At 40.2% G+C, this 20,916-nt stretch overlaps 1 protein-coding gene across 1 annotated transcript in view; it reads left to right on the top strand.

Moving 5' to 3' along the window:
* Positions 1–20,916, top strand: part of LOC126485053 (sialin-like) — a 259,946-nt gene that overhangs the window by 140,078 nt on the left and 98,952 nt on the right. The window contains exon 6 of the mRNA XM_050108655.1: positions 5,253–5,386. Within this exon, the coding sequence (XP_049964612.1) occupies positions 5,253–5,386 (134 nt within the window). The remainder of the gene's footprint in view (positions 1–5,252; positions 5,387–20,916) is intronic.

Here is a 20,916-nt window from a genome sequence, read left to right as displayed (position 1 = left end):
GTGCTGCTTCCACAGTCCTAGTTTTAACCAATTTTAGCATGACACTGTGTCGATGACTTGACATTAGTTCGAATGTTAAGTCACAGTTTCTACAAATTAAGTTCGTCTTTAGTCCCATCAAAAGCTCTAGACTGCTTGATTGGTGGGGACCTCACTACCCTCTACTTTCACATTAGGGGATTTTTTGTCCTCTCTCAAAGCCATAGGCCATGTTTCTAATTCTATGCCACTACTCTTCAAATCACACTTAAGTGCCTGGCAGAGAGTGTTTCAAACCACCCTCAGTCTATGTGAATGTGCTGTTGAATCAGGTGTTGGTATCCCTGACCTCAGACAGTGTAGCCGCTGTAAACGCATCCTCCACTGTTTACTGCAGTGGGCTGCTGGTGGCTGTCTCATAATTCTTTAACACTGGATGACAGACTATTTCCGTAGTTCTTCTTCCTTCGTTCTTCTTGCTTTGTTCCTGCTTTACACTAAAAAGCTCTACCTGTTTGCTGTTGCTGATCTGCCTTGAAAGCTTAAGCTGATTTGTCTTAAGACTAGGCTTGCTGGATCTCCTCAGAGAAAACCCTGTCTTCAATATTATGGAAAGATAGATTGCTACTCATCATAAACATGACACATTGAGTTGCAGACAGGGACAATGAAAAGATTGATCAGTCTGCCCACCCAGCACTTCCTGTTCAAGTCCTGTCACAGACTTATCCTACCCCATCAGAGGCCAAGTCACCTGTGAAAGCAGTTGTGTAAGGTATTTAAGACTATGAATCATGAAAGGTGCCAGTAATTGTTGCTGTAATCGAAACCTTAGGTTCAGTTATGCATCATAATGGAAGTGACAGCCAGATATAAGTACATATAGGTAAATACACAATAGAAACAACTAACCACAAAACAAGATTCAAAATAAACACATCAGCTTCACATGTATATTCATAAAGTTGAAGTACACTCAAATGACTTGTTTCAATTTTAATATGTTTAATGACATTCACTACCGCTCTATCACTATGTGTACAAAGTGTTGTATTGGATCTCCACATAAAAAATTCTATTACTTTATTAATTGGTACAGTCAAATTATTTTTTACTACACATACGAGTTTCTCAAAGGATTTTTTTTTTTTTTTTTTTTTATTTTAACCTGTTGTCCATTTTTTGTAGGTCTGTCGAGATGTTGCTGTGGTGATGTTACTATTAGATTCCTTACCAGCTTGATTCAAGGGAGAATAGCTTGAATCCGGATTTACATACAATTTCATTTCCCTCTTTTTGTGTCTCCACCGTGGAGACCTGTTGATATGTTTTATCGTCTGAGTTGAATAAAATTGAGCAATCATATAAACCGGTTGTTCGTCCTCGATCCATGAAGAGGATGTAATAGCATTGTTTTTTTGAACTGCAATAAATTTCTTCAGCCTTGTTCATTGGATGTGTTAAAGACTTGTATATTCTGACTTCCCAACTCAGTGAAGTATGTTCTGAAGTAACATCTACACCATCCATTTCGTCTGTTACAGCAGTGGACGACATGGATGTGCTCTGAGTTGGTTTCTGATTTCTCGGCAAGGATGAAGAGAAATCTGTTTCTTTGATTTTGTTTGCAAAAGAATCTAATGCAATTTGATTTGTAATGTCTTTATAACACTTCGAATATTGGCTTTGGATGAACACAGAGTGTGTCCCATCCAATTCTCTAAATTGGATATACAAGTAATTAATGATGTTGTTAGAGGTGATTTTTCCCATTCCCCGTTCAATTTGCTGTAAAGTTTGTAAGTATTCAATTCCCCCCCCCCCCCCCCCCCCCCCAAGGTGAGAACATAACCATTTCTATATAAACTTACAACACTTTAGTAGTGAGTTTCTTAATTCATATGACCACACACCAAATCGGCAAAAGCAACTGGCACTGTCTATCGCAATCTGACTTGCAAAGCTTACTGTTAATATTCATACCTAGATCTTTTTTTTTTTTTATTTTTCTGTCAACCCTTCATGATTTGGCCATTACAATATAATCTAACTAAAATTCCCAGCCTGTGATAGGAAAGCCTTGTGGAAGACTATCAGTTGCTGAGTTGCTGGAATGTGTCATCAAAAGTGAAAGCAACCTGGTATAAAGCAGTTAACAGAAAAGTTCTGACCAACTCAATACTTTATAATATCCATTTAGCAGATTGATCCATGTGTCCATCTTTTAAAAGTTTAATTGACAGTGAAATTTTGCAAGTTGTCAGGCAGAAGCTGTCAAGTATAAAAAGAACAGCTCCCAGATATATCACACAAGCATATTTTCTAAATCCGGATGACTGAGCCATATGCAGTCATAAGACACATTGCTGTGAATTGGATTGCAGGACAAACAACAAACAGTAAACTGACAAAAGAAGATAAAAACAAGGAAGATTTTTGGCTGTATATCATTACACAGCATCACAACTTAACGAAAACCAAAATAAGCAAGGAAAAGTTCACAAACTTCTTAAAGCTTACATTCTGGTAACAAACAAGTGATGAACTGAACACAACTAGAAGAAAGGAAAACTGGATCATGCAATGGAAAGTCCAGGTTGGATTATCAATAATATTATGAAAAGGATAGAGTGCTACTCACTATAAAGAGTAGGACTTTTGACAAGTCCTACGTGGTTAACTTTGGGGATAGGTCTTATTGTGAGTTGCAATTTATCCTTTCCATAATACTGTTGAAAACTTAATAAAAGTGAATAGAAAAAAGCAAAGAAGAATGTATTTAAATTATAGCTGGCCACAATGGCCGGGCAGTTCTAGGCGCTACAGTCTGGAACCGCTTGACCGATACGGCCGCGGGTTTGAATCCTGCCTCAGGCATGGATGTGTGTGATGTCGTTAGGTTTAAGTAGTTCTAGGTTCTAGGGAACTGATGACCTCAGATGTTAAAAGTGCCATAGTGCTCAGAGCCATTTGAACCATTTTTTGTATTTAAATTATAATTTATTCAAGGTTTTTGAAGTAGACAACTCCTGGCTGGTTTTTATTGCTAAAAATAAAAATCAGTTTCAACTGAACTGTGATTTACAAAATCACAATAAAAGATAAAAATATTTTTCATATTAACTTGTCGCCTTGTCCAAAGTTGAGTATGAACTTAGGCCTGCATACTTTGGTGGCAAGATAGTCAACAAACATCCATCCATGTAGCATGAATTTGGAATCCTAACCAACTGAAGAAAAAATTAGAAACATATCTCATTAGCCACTGTTTCCACAATTTACCTGTACATCTAGATTTGGAGACTGAAAAGTTCTGTTAGTTATATGACGAGATTGTTGTAAAGCTGCATGACAAGCAGTAATTTACGGGTACTGTAAAGAGTTTCAGGTAAACATTTTCTTTGAAAAATACCATTATAGTCAAGCAAATATTAAGCTGTCAATAGGAGATAAACAGCAGCCATATAGAATAATTGAGGAGGTGCAGCAGCTTTTATTCAGAATATCAGCTTTCTTTATAATTTACTCAATTAAATTTTGATGGCATTAGTGCAAATAGCATAAAATGATAAATTTATTTATATGAAAAACAACAAAATTGCATCATGGCAGTGGTCCACATCACACTGTAGTGTAGGTCTGCCTATAACTGGCTGGGTAAGTCAGTTCATAAGTGGGGGAAGACAAGATCTTGCATAAAAATATGTATTCCAACCATATATTAAAAGTGTTTTAAAAGTTATTAGGAAAGCTAGTTTATTCATTTATGTATATTTAAACCAATGACACCCATCTGTTCACCATTTTGCCCGTGCCGAGAATTCTGCATCATGAGGTTCCAAGCAGATAAGAGGAATTTGCGCAAGCAGTGAAGGGGTGATCCTGTATCAGCATTTTCGTAATCAGCTCTGTGCACAATGGAACTAATGAGAAGAAGTATGTAACTTTAAATGATGAATATTGATCTTAAATGTATTGACATAGAAGGTCTATATATTAGTACCAGTTAAAGTTCATCCAGGATATGTGCACCTTCCAATTTTTTTCAATGGTTCTTTCCAAATAATTTTTTTAATTATTCAAGCAGCAGTTATTAATCAGTTTACATTATTTTGTCCCCCCACCCAGATGCAGCTATTCAACAGGACACAGCAGAGGACATAAGTCCCTGGAATGGAGGACATCTGGTGGCACTTGTCCAGCCAGCTGTTGTCATCCTTGTTGTGATTGAGGCAGTTTGCCCTGTACATGTGCACCCCCATGATGCTTCAGTGTCTGAGGGGTTACTGATACCTTAAGGCGAACATTGGATACATGGCAACATGCAGATAATTTCTTGGGCTTGATATTTCTACATTTACTCCATCATGGTATTTGTGATTAATGGTAAATGTCAGTTTAGGGTGAGCAGTCATGATCATAATATTAGGAGTAAAAGTGATGTTCATATACACTATGCATCCCTTTCTAAAGTTCATAATGAAATTTTATATTCTGATGAAAAAGTCCTTAACAGATCCCAAAGAGACACCAGGAAGAAAATTGTATATGTCTAGAAATTAAGAAACAAAGTAGAATAGAGCTACATTAACTACTCTTTCTATAATTAATCACAATATCTGGATCCGGAGATGTAACACTAATTTTCAGAGTAAATAGATGTTTGAGTTGTCTGGTATACAGGGTGGAGAAAAATTGTGTCACGATATTTTAATCCTGGATAGCTGATGCCAGTAGGAAACAAAATTAGTAATGTTGTTTAGGTTGACAATGCACCATTTTTAAACTATGGAAACTTGGCACCATGCAGTCCAATCGGCTGTGGGCTTGTCCTGTTGCCGTTCGTAAGTTGACGGGCAGCGCTATGATTGTTGGTTCACACATACAAACGTCCCTCACCCCGTCACTGACCCAATGTAATATGCACACACGTCGAATAGGTCTTGCTGTTTGTCCCACGGCCAATCGGAGTGCATGGCGCCAAGTTTCCACAGTTTAAAAATGATGTGTTGTTGATGTACACAACATTAGTCATTTTGCTTTCTACTGGTGTCAGTAATCCAAAGTTAAAATTTCATGACAATTTTCCTCCACCCTGTATAGACAATCAGTAGTGGTTTTTGAAATGTGTAAAATAACATAAATGCTTAGCTTGAAGTATTAGATTAAAACAACAACAGAATGTCTGAATGACTGAGTGAATGAATGGAGATGTTAGTGTATAATGTCCTCAAAAGATCTACTATTTGAATACTTCATATTCTCCTTTGCAGAAACATTAAACTTCAACATCGAAGAAAGTGGGATCTTGTCAGCACTACCATCATTGTTGATGCTGTTCATATTGCCAGTGGCGGGATTCTCAGCTGACTGGCTGATCAACAGAAAGCTCCTCACCATTGGCCAGGTACCATACTGAGAGATGTGCAGCTAAGCACATCACTGATAGCTCTGTCATAACTACAGCAGCTGTCTTGTAGCATGAACATTAATTTTAACATTCATATATTACACCGTATTTCTATAGACCCCATCATGAAGAGGAGGATGTTATGGAAGGATGGATAAGTCAAGGTATCCACAGGACAAGGAGCTGTTAAAATTACTTTTGCATTTTGCATTAACAAGTAACTATCATTAAACTGCTATAAACTATTTGTACTAATGCCGACTGAAGTTCACATCATAAAATTAGCAAAAAATCTGAAGTTTTTAAAAAGGCTGCTGTTTCCTATTTACAGTAAACTGCTACGGTCTGTAAGAGGGGTTACCGATACCTTTAGGCGAATGTTGGACACGTGGCAATATGCAGATAATTTCTTGGGCTTGATACTTCTACATTTACTCCAGTATGACACTGTCACATAATAACACAGACATCACAGTCACAGCACTGTATCATTTGCTAAACATACATATCGTGTGGAATTTTGCCAAGAATTTTCCTACAAAAGGAGAGGGAACGGATTTGGAAATGTAATCATAAGTGCCAGTACGTCCGCCCCCAATAGCTGAGTTTTCAGCATGACAGAATGTCGATCCTAAGGGCCCAGGTTCGATTCCCGGCTGGGTCGGAGATTTTCTTCGCTCAGGGACTGTGTGTTGTGTTGTTCTAATCATCATCATTTCATCCCCATTGACGCGCAAGTCGCAGAAGTGGCGTCAAATCGAAAGACTTGCAACCAGTAACGGTCTACCCGTTGGGAGGCCCTAGACACACGACACTTACATTTATTTAGAGCCAATACAGTATGTTGCCATTGCTCTTAAAACCATGACTGTGAATGTATGAGACTCTGAAACTAATAAGTATATCAATAACAAACAAATTAAGTTAGTTTGTTACAAACAAAAAATATAAATATTAATGCTATATCCCAAAACGAATCATTAACAGAGAAACAGTGACAGTTCTGTACTGGTGATTGTGATAATATTTTACTGTATGAAAAGCTGGATTTAGTATTATAAAATAAGATGTTTGAGTAATGCAGTGTGGAAATGGCAGGAGGAAATAAAGAAAGAGTTTTAATAGTGTGTGATGTGTGATGATTCTGGTGGTTTAACAGTTAAAAAGGTGAATTTTATATCAATGAATGAATTTTCAAAAGAACATTTAAATATTTGTGCTATTTAAAATGTTAAGCATACGAACACAGAGCATTTTTTTAGGTCTTTTGCTGGTGTACACCTACCTGGTAGGATTTTTTAGGTTGCAAAGTGCCACATGTGTATGCTGTGCTGAATAAGGCAATTTTGGGAGTTAATATTTTGACTTTTAAAGTGAGAGTTAGAAATTAGAGTGCTTTTCATTCACTATTTGACATATTGGTTGTCAATTTCCCTTTTTGTACATAACATTGCATTTTAGGTTCTACATCTAAGACTACATCTATATTTTGCAAACCACCATGAGGTGCATGGCAGAGGGTATGTCCCATTGTACCAGTTATTAGGGTTTCTCCCTGCTCCATTCATATATGGTGTGCAGAAAGAATGATTGTTTGAATGCCTCTGTGCATGCAGTAATTATTCTAATCTTATCCTCAAGATCCCTATGTGAGCGATACATAGAGGGTTGTAGTGTATGGCTAGAGCAATCATTGAAAGCCAGTTCTTGAAACTTTGTTAATAGACTTTCTTGAGATAGTTTATGTCTGTCTTCAAGAGTCTTTCACTTCAGTTCCTTCAGTATACCTGTGATGCTCTCCCATGAATTAAACAAACTTGTGACCATTCATGCTGCCCTTCTATGTACATGTTCAGTATCCCCTGTTAATCCTATCTGGCACAGGTCCCACACACTTGAGCAACATTCTAGAAAAGGTGCTTCCCCAGTATTCTAGCAATAAACAAGTCTGCCACCTATTTTACCCATGACTAGATCCATGTGATCATTCCATTTCATATCCCTACAAAGCATCACACCAAGGTATTTGTATGAGTTGGCTGATTCCAGTGGCGACTCATTGTTATTATAGTCATAGGATACTACATTTTTTTCGTTTTGTGAAGTGCAAAATTTTACATTTCTGAACACTTAGAGCAAGTTGTCAATCTCTGCACCACGTTGAAATGTTATCAAAGTCTGACTGAATATTTATCCAGCTCCTCTCAGATAGTACCTCATTATAGATAACTGCATCATCTGCAATAAGTCTGATTTTACTATTAATATTGTCTGCGTGGTCATCAATATGCTACATGGACAGCAAGGGTCCCAACACACTTTTCAGGAGTACACCCAAAGTTACACCGGCCGTAGTGGCCGTGCGGTTCTAGGCGCTACAGTCTGGAGCCGAGCGACCGCTACGGTTGCAGGTTCAAATCCTGCCTCGGGCATGGATGTGTGTGATGTCCTTAGGTTAGTTAGGTTTAATTAGTTCTAAGTTCTAGGCAACTGATGACCTCAGAAGTTAAGTCGCATAGTGCTCAGAGCCATTTGAACCAACCCAAAGTTACTTCTACATCTGACGATATCTCTCCATCCAAGATAACATGCTGTGTTCTCCCTATCAAAAAGTCCTTAATCCAGTCATAAATTTCACTTCAAACCTCATATGATTGTACTTTTGACAATAAGTGTGGATGTGGTACTGAGTAATGCTTTTCAGAAATCAAGAAACATTGCCTGGAACCTGATCCAAAGCTTTCAGTATGTCATATGAGAAAAGTACCAGGTGGATTCCATAGCATCGTTGTTTTAAAAATCCATGCTGGTTGACAGTGAGGAGGTCATTCTGTTCAAGATAATTCTTTTCAAGATACCTCATTATGTTTGAGCTCACAATATGTTCTAAGATTCTACAGCAAATCAGTGTCAAGGATATTGGACAGAAGTTCTGTCAATGACTTCTACTACCCTTCTTGTAGACGGTTGTGACCTGTGCCTTTTTCCAAGGACTGGGCATGGTTTTTTGTTCAAGGGATCCACAGTAGATTATACAAGGGTATTTCGGAAAGTAAAGATACGCCGTACGCCAGAGGAATAAAAGAGTTTTGCCGAGCAAGTTGGCAACACTGGTGTTAACCTTGAACCGTTAGCTTTCTCTTCGCGGTCGTTCGGCAGTTGAACGTTGCTTCTGGTTGGAGTAGGTTGTGTTTAAAATGGCTGTGCCAATTCAGAATCCCGCTAAATGTGAAGTGCGCTCCGTCATACGTTTTCTTCATGCAAAAGGTTAGCAACCAGCGGATATTCACAAAGAAATTGTTTCTGTTTATGGGAACATTATGAATCGACAAAATGTAACAAAATGGTGTCATCATTTCTCTGAAAGTAGGACCGATGTTCATGACGAACAAAGAACAGGTCGGACATCTGTGATCTCTGATGCCCATCTTCAGAGAACAGAGGAATCAATTCGTACGAATAGATGTCTCACATTGAAAGAATGGCTTCAGATCATACCAGACATGTCAATGACAACTCTTTATGATGTTGTGACTGTCAAGTTAGGGTACAGGAAATAGTGTGCATGCTGGGTTCCAAAACTGTTAATGGAAAAACACAAAAAGAAAAGGATGGGCCTTGCACTCGACTTTCTCACACACTATGCTGAAGCAGGTGATGAGTTCCTTGATCACATTGTGACAGGTGATGAGACGTGGGTTTATCACCATACACCTGAATCCAAGCAACAATCAATGCAATGGCGTCATTCAAATCCACCAAAAACCAAGAAATGCAAAACGCCGATTTCAGCGAAGAAAATCATGGCTTCTGTTTTTTGGGACAGACAAGGCAGTCTTCTGTTGGAATTTATGCCTCCTGGAACGACAGTTAATGCTGCTGCATATTGCCAGACTTTGCAAAGTCTTCGAAGGGAAATTCAAAACAAATGCAGGGGAATGCTTTCAGGTGGAGTCCGCATGCTTCATGACAACGCTCGGCCTCACACAGCGCTCGTAACCAAAGCACTACTCAAACAATTCAAATGGGACCTATAGGACCATCCACCACACAGCCCAGACCTTGCACCCACCTACTTCCATGTCTTCCATTACCTGAAGTCACATCTTGGTGGAAAATCATTCCACAATGATGAAGAGATCAAAGATGAAGTTGAAATGTGGTTCCGACAACAAGCGGCAACCTTCTATGACTGTGGGATACAAAATCTTGTGCACTGACTTAACAAATGTTTGGATAACGGGGGTGATTATGTCGAAAAATAACAAATAATCCAGTTAATAAGATGTAACTGACGTTTTCTAAATAAATGTTCTATTTAAGGACTGGACTGCGAGCCATTGTATCTTTACTTTTCGAAATGCCCTCATAGTTAGAAGAGGGACTAACTCAGCTGCAAATAGAGTATCTAATCTGACAGGGATTCCATTAGGGTCTGGAGCTTTTTTCAGTTTTAAAGATTTCAGCTGTTTCTCAACACCACTGGTGCTAATACTTATTTCATTCTTCTTTTCATTGGTATGAGGATTAAATTGGGGCAATTCTCCTGTGTTTTCCTTTGTAAAGGAACATTTGGAAATAGAGTTAAGCATTTCAGTTTTTGCTTAGCTACCCTCAATTTCAGTTCCTGCCTCATTCGCAAGGGACTGGACATCAACTTTTGTGCCACTAACAGCCTTTAGATATGACCGGAATTTCTTTGGGTTTTGTGAAAAAACTTTTGATAATATTTTGTTCCACTATGGTAATGTTGAGGATTTCAAGTTACATTGGTTTCTGTATACACTTCAGCCCAGCTTGGGTGTCATTTCCCATCACAGCCCCAGTCCTCCCACCACCCCCAAGAACCAGCCACAGAGGAGTGTCCCCTTCATTCCCTAGTACCACCTCAGACTGGAACAACTGAACCACATCCTTCACCAGGGCTTTGATTACCTATCATCGTGTCCTGAAATGAGGGACATCCTACCCGAGATACTTCCCACTTCTCCTAAAGTGGTGTTGCCCACCCAACCTCCACAACATCCTAGTTCATTCCTATGCAACTCATGATCCCAACCACTTGCTACAAGGATCATATGCTGGAGTTGGTGGTCATATGTGCGTTATATATATATATATATGTGTGTGTGTGTGTATGTGTGTTTCTATTACTGACAAAGGCTATGGCCAAAAGTTATATGTGAGTGCCTTTTTATAACAAGCTACAAACATCACTAAATGTAAATATGCAAATATAAAGGTGCATATATTAATTCCTAGAACTTTAAGTTGATCATTGCTTGATATTTGTCCATTTGTTTTGTTGTATATTATTATTGCTTGGTTGTGCTGAATAAATACTGTACTTACTTCATCTGCATTTCCCCAGAATATTGTAAGATTTTTAAATGCATTTAATTATCTATCTTTAATAAATTATAAGGCAGAATTGTTTACCAATGTACTGTCTATGACTTATTCACTCTGACACCTCCTTCTTTGTCGTTGTCTACACTAATCCTCATTACAAGTGGTTCTTCTCATCCTGGGCCCTAAGAGACCTGTCTTCCTTTCATGACCTTCCCCACTTTTTCCCTCCTTTCTTACCAAGGAAATAGTGAATAGTTTCGAAAGCTTGGATAATGTCATCACTTTTACTTTGAAGTGTGTCTGTTGGTAGAACTAAACATTTTGTGTTGGTAGAACTAAACATTTTGATTTCTTAAGACAGGTACTGGCTGTCAGTTCTGTCTCATAATTTATTAGTTCTCATGATGGAATTTATCCATCTTTAAGCATTCTCATGCAATTTACATAATCCTTTTGTATGTAACAAGAAAAGTAACCACTTTCCAGATACTTGAAACATCGATTTATAATTTTCTTCTTTAGAACTAATGAACACAAAAAACACACACACATATAGCTACATTGTGGTAATGTAGGATGATGACAATCTAGTTAGCTCTGAAGAAAGATGTTGCTCCAAAGCTCAGTTATGTATTCAACATGATACACAACATCAAGTAGTACATCACCAGTACTGACATTTTCACCTGCAGGAGCTTTTGTTAACAACTCTCTGAATCCTGTGTTTCATATAAAAGGTAAATTCAATCAAGAAAAGTAAAAAATACAAGACAAAATTGCCAGGCAATACTTACCTTCCAGAGGTGAAATGTTCAGTTCTGCCAATAAACACAAATAAATATCATCCTTCTCGTTCTTGATGGTGTCTGTAGAACACAATAAATGAATGGAAGTAAATGTGAATCCACCAGTAAAAGATCAACAAAGAGCAGTTGTTTTATATAACTGTGGAAGCAGCAGCTGTTTTCAGAACAGATGGCTATCTAACTAATTTACTAGGCAGCAGTATAGTAATAGTTTATTTTTAAAGCAGAGCACATATTACGTTTGTTAGAGTGGTACTATACAACCCACACAGTGAAGGTAATTGATGGCCAACTACTCTGTCACATAATTTATTGGTTTCCTTGACTGAATTTTCCTTTGATAAAATTTTCTAATTTAAGTACTAATAGATGCTGTGTGCCTTGGTTTTCGGACCATTATATGTGCAACAGAATCTACATTACTCAAGGCACTAAAACTGTCAGAGTTGATTCTTGCTAGCTACATTCATACAGCATGGAAAAAAATTACTGTTTATGAATTATAAATGTCACCATCATTCCCAAGTGACATGGTACTCTTACTATTGTTTTCATTAAGTTGGAAGACTAAACCAGTGTTTCAGATTTCTACAATCAGTCTAATTACAAGCAAGCAGAACTGACATTTGCTCCCTATTGCAGGCACTGGCTTTTGCAGTCTGTCTTGAAATTGATTATAAATGGTTACAGCTCATCTTAAATAGCATAATGCTTTACATTATAAACTGATGAAGTTAAAACCTTTGGATAAAAGAAATTTTCACACTCCACAGTTCTGTTCCACAGAGCAAAAAGTCGCAACAACCAGTTGGGAAACCTACATTGTGCTTAATGCTGAAAACCAGAAACCTAACAATGCAACATTCAGCAAGAAAGAACAAGAAAACTGGTACATTTGAATACACTAAACACTGAAGCATGGATGAAAACCACACAGAAATATGTTAAAACAGATAACAGATGTACTGCAAGGATACACACTGTTCCTGAACTTAAAATTAGTGGAAACAACACAAAACAGGAACTCAAAAATACTAATATTTGTAAGAATTTGGGAGTGCTCTAGTTATTCTTTGGTGGGAGTTAATTTTTTAAGCAGGTTTTACTAACAGTGTAAAACAAGTAATCTGTTGATTGTGCTGCAACTTCATATTAATGTACAACAGACCATAGTAGAGTGAAACACTTGTGCCAGTTTGTACTGTATAAAATCTAGTTTAATAAAATATAATTCTGTCAGATGTGTTCTTTAAAAGCTCAAACATACATACAATTTTATGTCAGTAGCCCTTGCTTTAAAACTACAGCACAATCATATGCATATAATTCTAAACAGTGCTATAATTTTTAATTTATAACTGTATACAGTTAATATTCCCCAAAACAATAAGCAGTATGGAGTGCCCCTGACAGTGTGAAGCCCATAACATGTTCTACAAGTGTTTTATGGACATAAAGTGCCTCTGTTTATAATATACTTTAAGTTTTGTTTATTTTTTTTCTCACCAACTGTTTTTGCGTCCCTTCATTTCTAACTATTACCTGTTTAGGTCTAGGGAGCTTTCCAGTTTTGGGATGGTCTATTGTAATTGTGAGTTGCTGTAATGTGTATCAATTACATTTCCTTTGGATACTTCCAATGAATCACTGTCTGACACATGTTTTCCCTGCAGCTGTTTATTCCACTTCAGATCATTCCGGATACACTTCTAAACATTTTACGGGTGCTACTGTTTCCAATGATGATTAACAATTGAGTAACTGAACAGTGATGACTATTACTGTCTATTTATGCACAATATATTAAATTTATATATAAAAACAAAGATGAGGTGACTTACCGAACAAAAGCGCTGGCAGGTCGATAGACACACAAACAAACACAAACATACACACAAAATTCAAGCTTTCGCAACAAACTGATGCCTCATCAGGAAAGAGGGAAGGAGAGGGGAAGACGAAAGGAAGTGGGTTTTAAAGGAGAGGGTAAGGAGTCATTCCAATCCCGGGAGCGGAAAGACTTACCTTAGGGGGAAAAAAGGACAGATATACACTCGCACACACGCACATATCCATCCACACATACAGACACAAGCAGACATATTTAAATATGTCTGCTTGTGTCTGTATGTGTGGATGGATATGCATCATGTGCGTGTGTGCGAGTGTATACCTGTCCTTTTTTCCCCCTAAGGTAAGTCTTTCCGCTCCCGGGATTGGAATGACTCCTTACCCTCTCCTTTAAAACCCACTTCCTTTCGTCTTCCCCTCTCCTTCCCTCTTTCCTGATGAGGCATCAGTTTGTTGCGAAAGCTTGAATTTTGTGTGTATGTTTGTGTTTGTTTGTGTGTCTATCGACCTGCCAGCGCTTTTGTTCGGTAAGTCACCTCATCTTTGTTTTTATATATAATTTTTCCCACGTGGAATGTTTCCTTCCATTATATATTAAATTTATTTAGATATAAGATGAACTGCCAGTCCATTTTCTAAATGTCAGTCCCTATCTACTATTGATAACAGGCAACTAATGCTCCTCCTCCATTTGCTGCTGTGCTCTGCCATGACTCACATTCTTCCACATCAACCAAGTCATAGACTTTCCTGCACCTAAGTACACTATTAACAATTTGCTATGTTTGTGTGTATGTATTTTCATCTGAAACAAGTAACTGAGACCGGAACTGGTGTAGCTCTAAAGAAAGGGCCATTCTGGCACTCTTCCAATATGATTTAAGAAAACAGAAAGCTAAGTTCAGGATAAGTTTATCCATTCGTGAATAGTAGTTATTAATTACAGTGTGCAAAATTGTACCCCTGCCACAATGCCCTATATCAAACACTATCAGTTTTGGAGGAGTAATCCTTTAATACTAGGCTTTTTAACTTGTAGGTTACCCCATATGACCAAAACATTTTAAAGCTGGATTAATACAAAAATTGAGAAACATTAAGGTGGTGGCTTTCCGTGCTTATGTTATTCTACATAGCCTCCACACACTTAGGTACAATGCACAGTACATTCATACAATCATGTGAAACTGTGAGAGAAAAGTCCTCCTTTGAAATGTTGTTCAACTCATGCATCACATTTGCACTGTCTTCAGTTTTGGCAAACCATCACAGACTCATTCTGCACTTTGTCATTTTGTGGTAGGTTTGTGTTGATAATGTGGGAGTTTGTTAACTCCTCACTTGTGTTGCGAGAGACTATCATGTAAGCTGATTGCTGAGGGGTAGGCATGTCCAGGACAAAGGAGAGAAAACATTTCAAACAGATTGGCATAGAGTCATGTATTGAAATAATACCTATCTGCTACAGGGAGGCCATATAACAAAATAACTTATAGGGATGCCCATGACAGTATGTCAGCAGGAGATAATACAAAAAGCAGAGGGAAACACAGGTACACAATGATCCAGCTACTGTGTGCCAGTCCAGGTATATCTCACCACTAATGAGCTGAAATGACGTAAAAGTTCATTGTATTAGAATCAGGAAAAAAATCCTTACATTACATGGACATGTACCTACAACATGTGTCTACACATGCTTAACACGAAGTACAATACTTTTGATCCCAGCACCATTATATGGTGGTCAAATTTGCATGAAATTTACATTTATACCAATAAAACATGGTGTTATATCCCAAATTTAGTGACACTAAATAGTACATCCATTTGAAAATCAGTTTTAACAAAGGAATGCTAATACAGGCAATGCCGATTCACGTGCATGTAGGTAGGTGACTTATGGAAAGTTACATGAGGACTCGAGAGCATGCTCATGTGTGCACACACATTGCACCATTTAGCAGGCCTTGGGGGGTGCTGGGCTGCCATCCTTACTAATAACAATGTCGGCTGTAATCAAGGAGTGACGCTCATTGTCACACCCAGAATAACTGTCCGGGTAAGGAGCCACACATTTCTGGTTATTTAAAAGAGGTAGGCACACTCACACTCTATGATAATGCAAGTATCCTGCAGTGCTGGAGCTGCATAGTCACCCAAGACTGACTTACCAATAGGAGGTCTTCTGAATGCTCATATGCCTATATGGGAGCACTGTACAGCAAGCCATTAAGTTCCTCTGTTGCAGGACTACACACTGTACAAAATACTGAACGACAGTGTTCAATGTGTTGCATGCTCAGCGTCTGCACAGGAAGTGTCTTTCATGGGATAAAAACTTAAGAGTCTCACTACTGCCCAGAGAAATACACCTTCTGCAAATAGGTGACCACACTGCACTAGGGTGCTCACTACACACGAACAGTTTCGCTTGTGCTCACATGTCTTCTGCTGTAGCCCTCCGTCATCTGCTTGAGGAGACAAGTGAATAGATGCGAACGCTGGTGAGCCCATTGCCACACAGTCCCTCCCCCCCCCCCCCTCCCTGCAAGAGAGAAATGATGGGTTTCAGGTCAAAGGGCTGCTCGAATCATCAAACTGGGGTTTACAGCAACAGTGGAGCCAGAGTCGGCAGTGAAAGCCTGTTGGCTAGTGTTGCAGCAATGGATGTGGCAACGTCATATGCAGTAGCCCCAAATGGGGGCAATGGCACATGAGGGACATGGACACTGGGATGTGACAGGCCGTATAAGTCGTCGAAAGCTGGTTTGCGGGAGTCGGAGGGAGGTATGGACAGATATGGTCTGCCGAACCATCTGCATTGTCAGGTCTGTAAGAGGTTGCACCAGATGTGGAGGTCAGTGACAGGAACTCTGTGGCTCTCAATTTCCTCCAGGGCATCCAGGATTTGCACGAATGCTCTCATGCAATCAATCTTGTTGATATCCATTGTGCTGGAGAGGTCATCATTGTAGCTTCATAGGAGGGGCCTGGGTTAGCAGTCGGGGATTGTCTTTATGTTGAGCACCCAGTAGTCACAGCAGTGGTGCCAAATCTCATCCTTTTTTTGGGACCACGTGCAGGGCAGAGGACCGCGGACTTTTCGAGGTGCAGAAAACACCGGTGTCGATTGTTGCCTCGATCTCAGCCTGAATGGCTTTTCGCTTGTCTGGCGGGAGACAGTGGGCATGGAAGAAAACCGGAGGGTCCAATGCTGTTGCTGTGTATTGCACTGTGTCATGGTGCACCACCTAGGAGGTGCGGGAAGGATGGCTGAGGAGATGGAATTCCACAATGAGACTGACAAAAGGGCCAGTATAGGACAGCTGTTTAAAGGTGACGTGAGTGGCTATGCAGGATTGGCAGGGGTGTGACAGTTGGATGTACCGTTAACAGTGCAGCAATGTACTAGGTTAAGGAGTAGGCCATAATAGGAAATGAATTCGGCACCGAGCTTAGGGTCCGTGACATCAGCAGTGGTGAAAGTCCACAGGAAATCTCTACCCAAGGCCTAGGTCGACAGGGTGGGTGTGGGAGAAGCAGGTGGCGATGACTGAGCCATTAGCTTTAGTGGGGAGTAGGGAGGGACAGTGGCTGGAACAGGGAAAGATAGATGGGTTAGATCCGGTATCAAATAGGTATGCCATGGGGAAGGAAGGGCTGCCAGCAGTGAACAGTGGCAGTTGGGTAGAGGCCCGGCCTCTCTGGAGTGTAGAAGGGGTGGTTTGTACGACGGGGGTGGTTCTCCCTGTGACCTGTGCAGTTTTTGACGAAGGCCTGAAACCCAGCCATTTGCTCTTGCAGGTTGAGTGAGTGTCGGGTGGGGATGGAGAGGGTGGGGGGTATGGGATTTCTGTGATCAGCTGGGGCCTTACTTGAAGGGCACCGTATGTCGGTTTTGTTGTTTGGCCGTGCCATTACATCCATAGTTAGTGCTTCATATGTAGAAATGTCAGAGTGAGAGTGCCATGTTGATGCACTCAAATCATTGTAGAGGGGTGCTGGCTTGGCACGGGAAAGAAGAGTGCAATCAGTGGCAAAGTGATGTGGACAAGCAGGGTTACTGGGGTGAGGGAAGGGAAGGAGAGGTGGCAGCAAGTTGTGGCTTGTAGCCTGGGCTGGAGTGTTACATCAGTAGCAACATGAAGTGGGTGATCAGTGACACAGAAAGGGGGAGGGTGGGGGAAGACCAGTCATAACATGTAGCTTGTCTGGAGCACAATATGGAAGTGGCAGCTTCATCTGCATTGGTTAACGGTACTCAGCATGCATCAGCAAACAAGGCTTGCCTGGGCTGTGTGGAACATACCAGGGAGTGGGGGTGCACAGAGTTTGTTAGCACGTTTGGACTGTTTGTCGGAGTCACCAGTGTGGGAATTTGTTTACTGTTCATTTGTATTGGGAGAGACTGTCATGTAAGCTGATTGCTGAAGGGTAGGCAAGTCCAGAATGGAAGGAGAGAAAACAATTTAAATGGATTGTCATACAAACAGTCATTTATTGGAAAAATACCTGTCTACTACAGGGAGACTATACAAGAAATTGACTTACAGGAATGCCCACAGCAGGAGATAATACAAAATGCAGATGGCGCCACATGTCAACAATCATCCAGCTACTGTGTCTGGACCAGATGCATCTCACCACTAATGAGCCGAAATGAGGCGTACATAAAAATTCACTCTGTCAGGAACAGGAGCAAAATCCAGAGATTGCATGGGATATTATATGCATTTGACTATGCATTCACACAAAGGGGCACTAATGCAGACAATGTTAATTCCCATGTGTGTAGGAAGGCAACCTGTGGAAAGTTATATGAAGGCTCACAAGCACACTACACTGTTTGGCAGGCCTCAAAGGGTGCCAGACTACCGTCTTTGCTAATACTAATGTTGATGTTAACTGAGAAGTAAAGCCCAGTTCCACACCCAGAATAATTGTCTGGGTAATGGTCCATAGGTGCCTGGCTGTTTAAAAGAGGTAGCCACACTTGTTCTCAGTGATAATGCAAATAGCCTGCAATCCTGGAGTTGTTTAGTCACACAAGACTGACTTACCAGTACGTGGTCTTCTGAATGCTTTTACCCCTATCTTGGAGTACTGTATGACAAGCTATTAAGTTCCTCTATAATGGAATTGCACATTGCACAAAATACTCAGTTACAATGTCCAATGTGTTGCTCACATGGCGTCCACTCGAAGTGTCTGTCATAAGATTAAAGCTTCTGGCCACACTACTGCCTGGAATATCCTACCTACTGCAAAGAGTACCTACCCCCATGAACCATGGACCTTGCCGTTGGTGGGGAGGCTTGTGTGCCTCAGCGATACAGATGGCCGTACCGTAGGTGCAACCACAACGGAGGGGTATCTGTTGAGGGGCCAGACAAACGTTGGTTCCTGAAGAGGGGCAGCAGCCTTTTCAGTAGTTGCAGGGCCAACAGTCTGGATGATTGGCTGATCTGGCCTTGCAACACTAACCAAAACGGCCTTGCTGTGCTGGTACTGCGAACGACTGAAAGCAAGGGGAAACTACAGCCGTAATTTTTCCCGAGGGCATGCAGCTTTACTGTATGGTAAAATGATGATGGCGTCCTCTTGGGTAAAATATTCCGGAGGTAAATAGTCCCCCATTCAGATCTCTGGGCGGGGGCTACTCAAGAGGACGTCGTTATCAGGAGAAAGAAAACTGGCGTTCTACGGATCGGAGTGTGGAATGTCAGATCCCTTAATCGGGCAGGTAGGTTAGAAAATTTAAAAAGGGAAATGCATAGATTGAAGTTAGATATAGTGGGAATTAGTGAAGTTTGGTGGCAGGAGGAACAAGACTTCTGGTCAGGTGACTACAGGGTTATAAATACAAAATCAAATAAGGGTAATACAGGAGTAGGTTTAATAATGAATAAAAAAATAGGAGTGTGGGTAAGCTACTACCAACAGCATAGTGAACGCATTATTGTGGCCAAGATAGACTCGAAGCCCATGCCTACTACAGGTAGTACAAGTTTATATGCCAACTAGCTCTGCAGATGATGAAGAAATTGATGAAATGTATGATGAGATAAAAGAAATTATTCAGGTAATGAAGGGAGACGAAAATTCAATAGTCCTGGGTGACTGGAATTCGAGAGTAGGAAAATGGACTATGGATTGGGGGAGAGAAATGAAAGAGGAAGCCGTCTGGTAGAATTTTGCACAGAGCATAACTTAATCATAGCTAACACTTGGTTCAAGAATCATAAAAGAAGGTTGTCTACATGGAAGAATCCTGGAGATACTAGAAGGTATCAGATAGATTATACAATGGTAAGACAGAGATTTAGGAACCAGGTTTTAAATTGTAAGACATTTCCAGGGGCAGATGTGGACTCTGACCACAGTCTATTGGTTATGAACTGTAGATTAAAACTGAAGAAACTGCAAAAAGGTGGGAATTTAAGGAGATGGGACCTGGATAAATTGACTAAACCAGAGGTTGTACAGAGTTGCAGGGAGAGCATAAGGGAACAATTGACAGGAATGGGGGAAAGAAATACAGTAGAAGAAGAATGGGTAGCTTTGAGGGATGTAGTAGTGAAGGCAGCAGAGGATCAAGTAGGTAAAAAGACGAGGGATAGTAGAAATCCTTGGGTAACTGGAGAAATATTGAATTTAATTGATGAAAGGAGAAAATATAAAAATGCAGTAAATGAAGCAGGCAAAAAGGAATACAAACGTCTCAAAAATAAGAGGAGGAGGAGGATATTGGTGTTTAACGTCCCGTCGACAACGAGGTCGTTAGAGACGGACCACAAGCTCGGATTAGGGAAGGATAGGGAAGGAAGTCGGCCGTGCCCTTTGAAAGGAACCATCCCGGCATTTGCCTGGAGTGATCTAGGGAAATCACGGAAAACCTAAATCAGGATGGCCGGACGCGGGATTGAACCGTCGTCCTCCCGAATGCCAAAAATAAGATCGACAGGAAGTGCACAATGGCTAAACAGGGATGGCTAGAGGACAAATGTAAGGATGTAGAGGATTATCTCACTAGGGGTAAGATAGATACTGCCTACAGGAAAATTAGAGACCTTTGGAGAAAAGAGAGCCACTTGTATGAATATCAAGAGCTCAGATGAAAACCCAGTTCTATGCAAAGAAGGGAAAGCAGAAAGGTGGAAGGAGTATATAGAGGGTCTATACAAGGGCAATGTAGTTGAGGACAATATTATGGAAATGGAAGAGGATGTAGATGAAGATGAAATAGGAGATACAATACTGCGTGAAGGGTTTGACAGAGCACTGAAAGACCTGAGTCGAAACAAGGCCCCAGGAGTACACAACATTCCATTGGAACTACTGACGGCCTTGGGAGAGCCAGTCCTGACAAAACTCTACCATCTGGTGCACAAGATGTATGAGACAGGCGAAATACCCTCAGACTTCAAGAAGAATATAATAATTCCAATCCCAAAGAAAGTAGGTGTTGACAGATGTGAAAATTACCGAACTATCAGTTTAATAAGTCACAGCTGC

Source organism: Schistocerca serialis, chromosome 6 (assembly GCF_023864345.2).
Source record: "Schistocerca serialis cubense isolate TAMUIC-IGC-003099 chromosome 6, iqSchSeri2.2, whole genome shotgun sequence".
NCBI lineage: Eukaryota > Metazoa > Arthropoda > Insecta > Orthoptera > Acrididae > Schistocerca > Schistocerca serialis.
The sequence above is the reverse complement of the archived record's forward strand: the minus strand, read 5'-3'. Positions and strand labels throughout refer to the sequence as shown.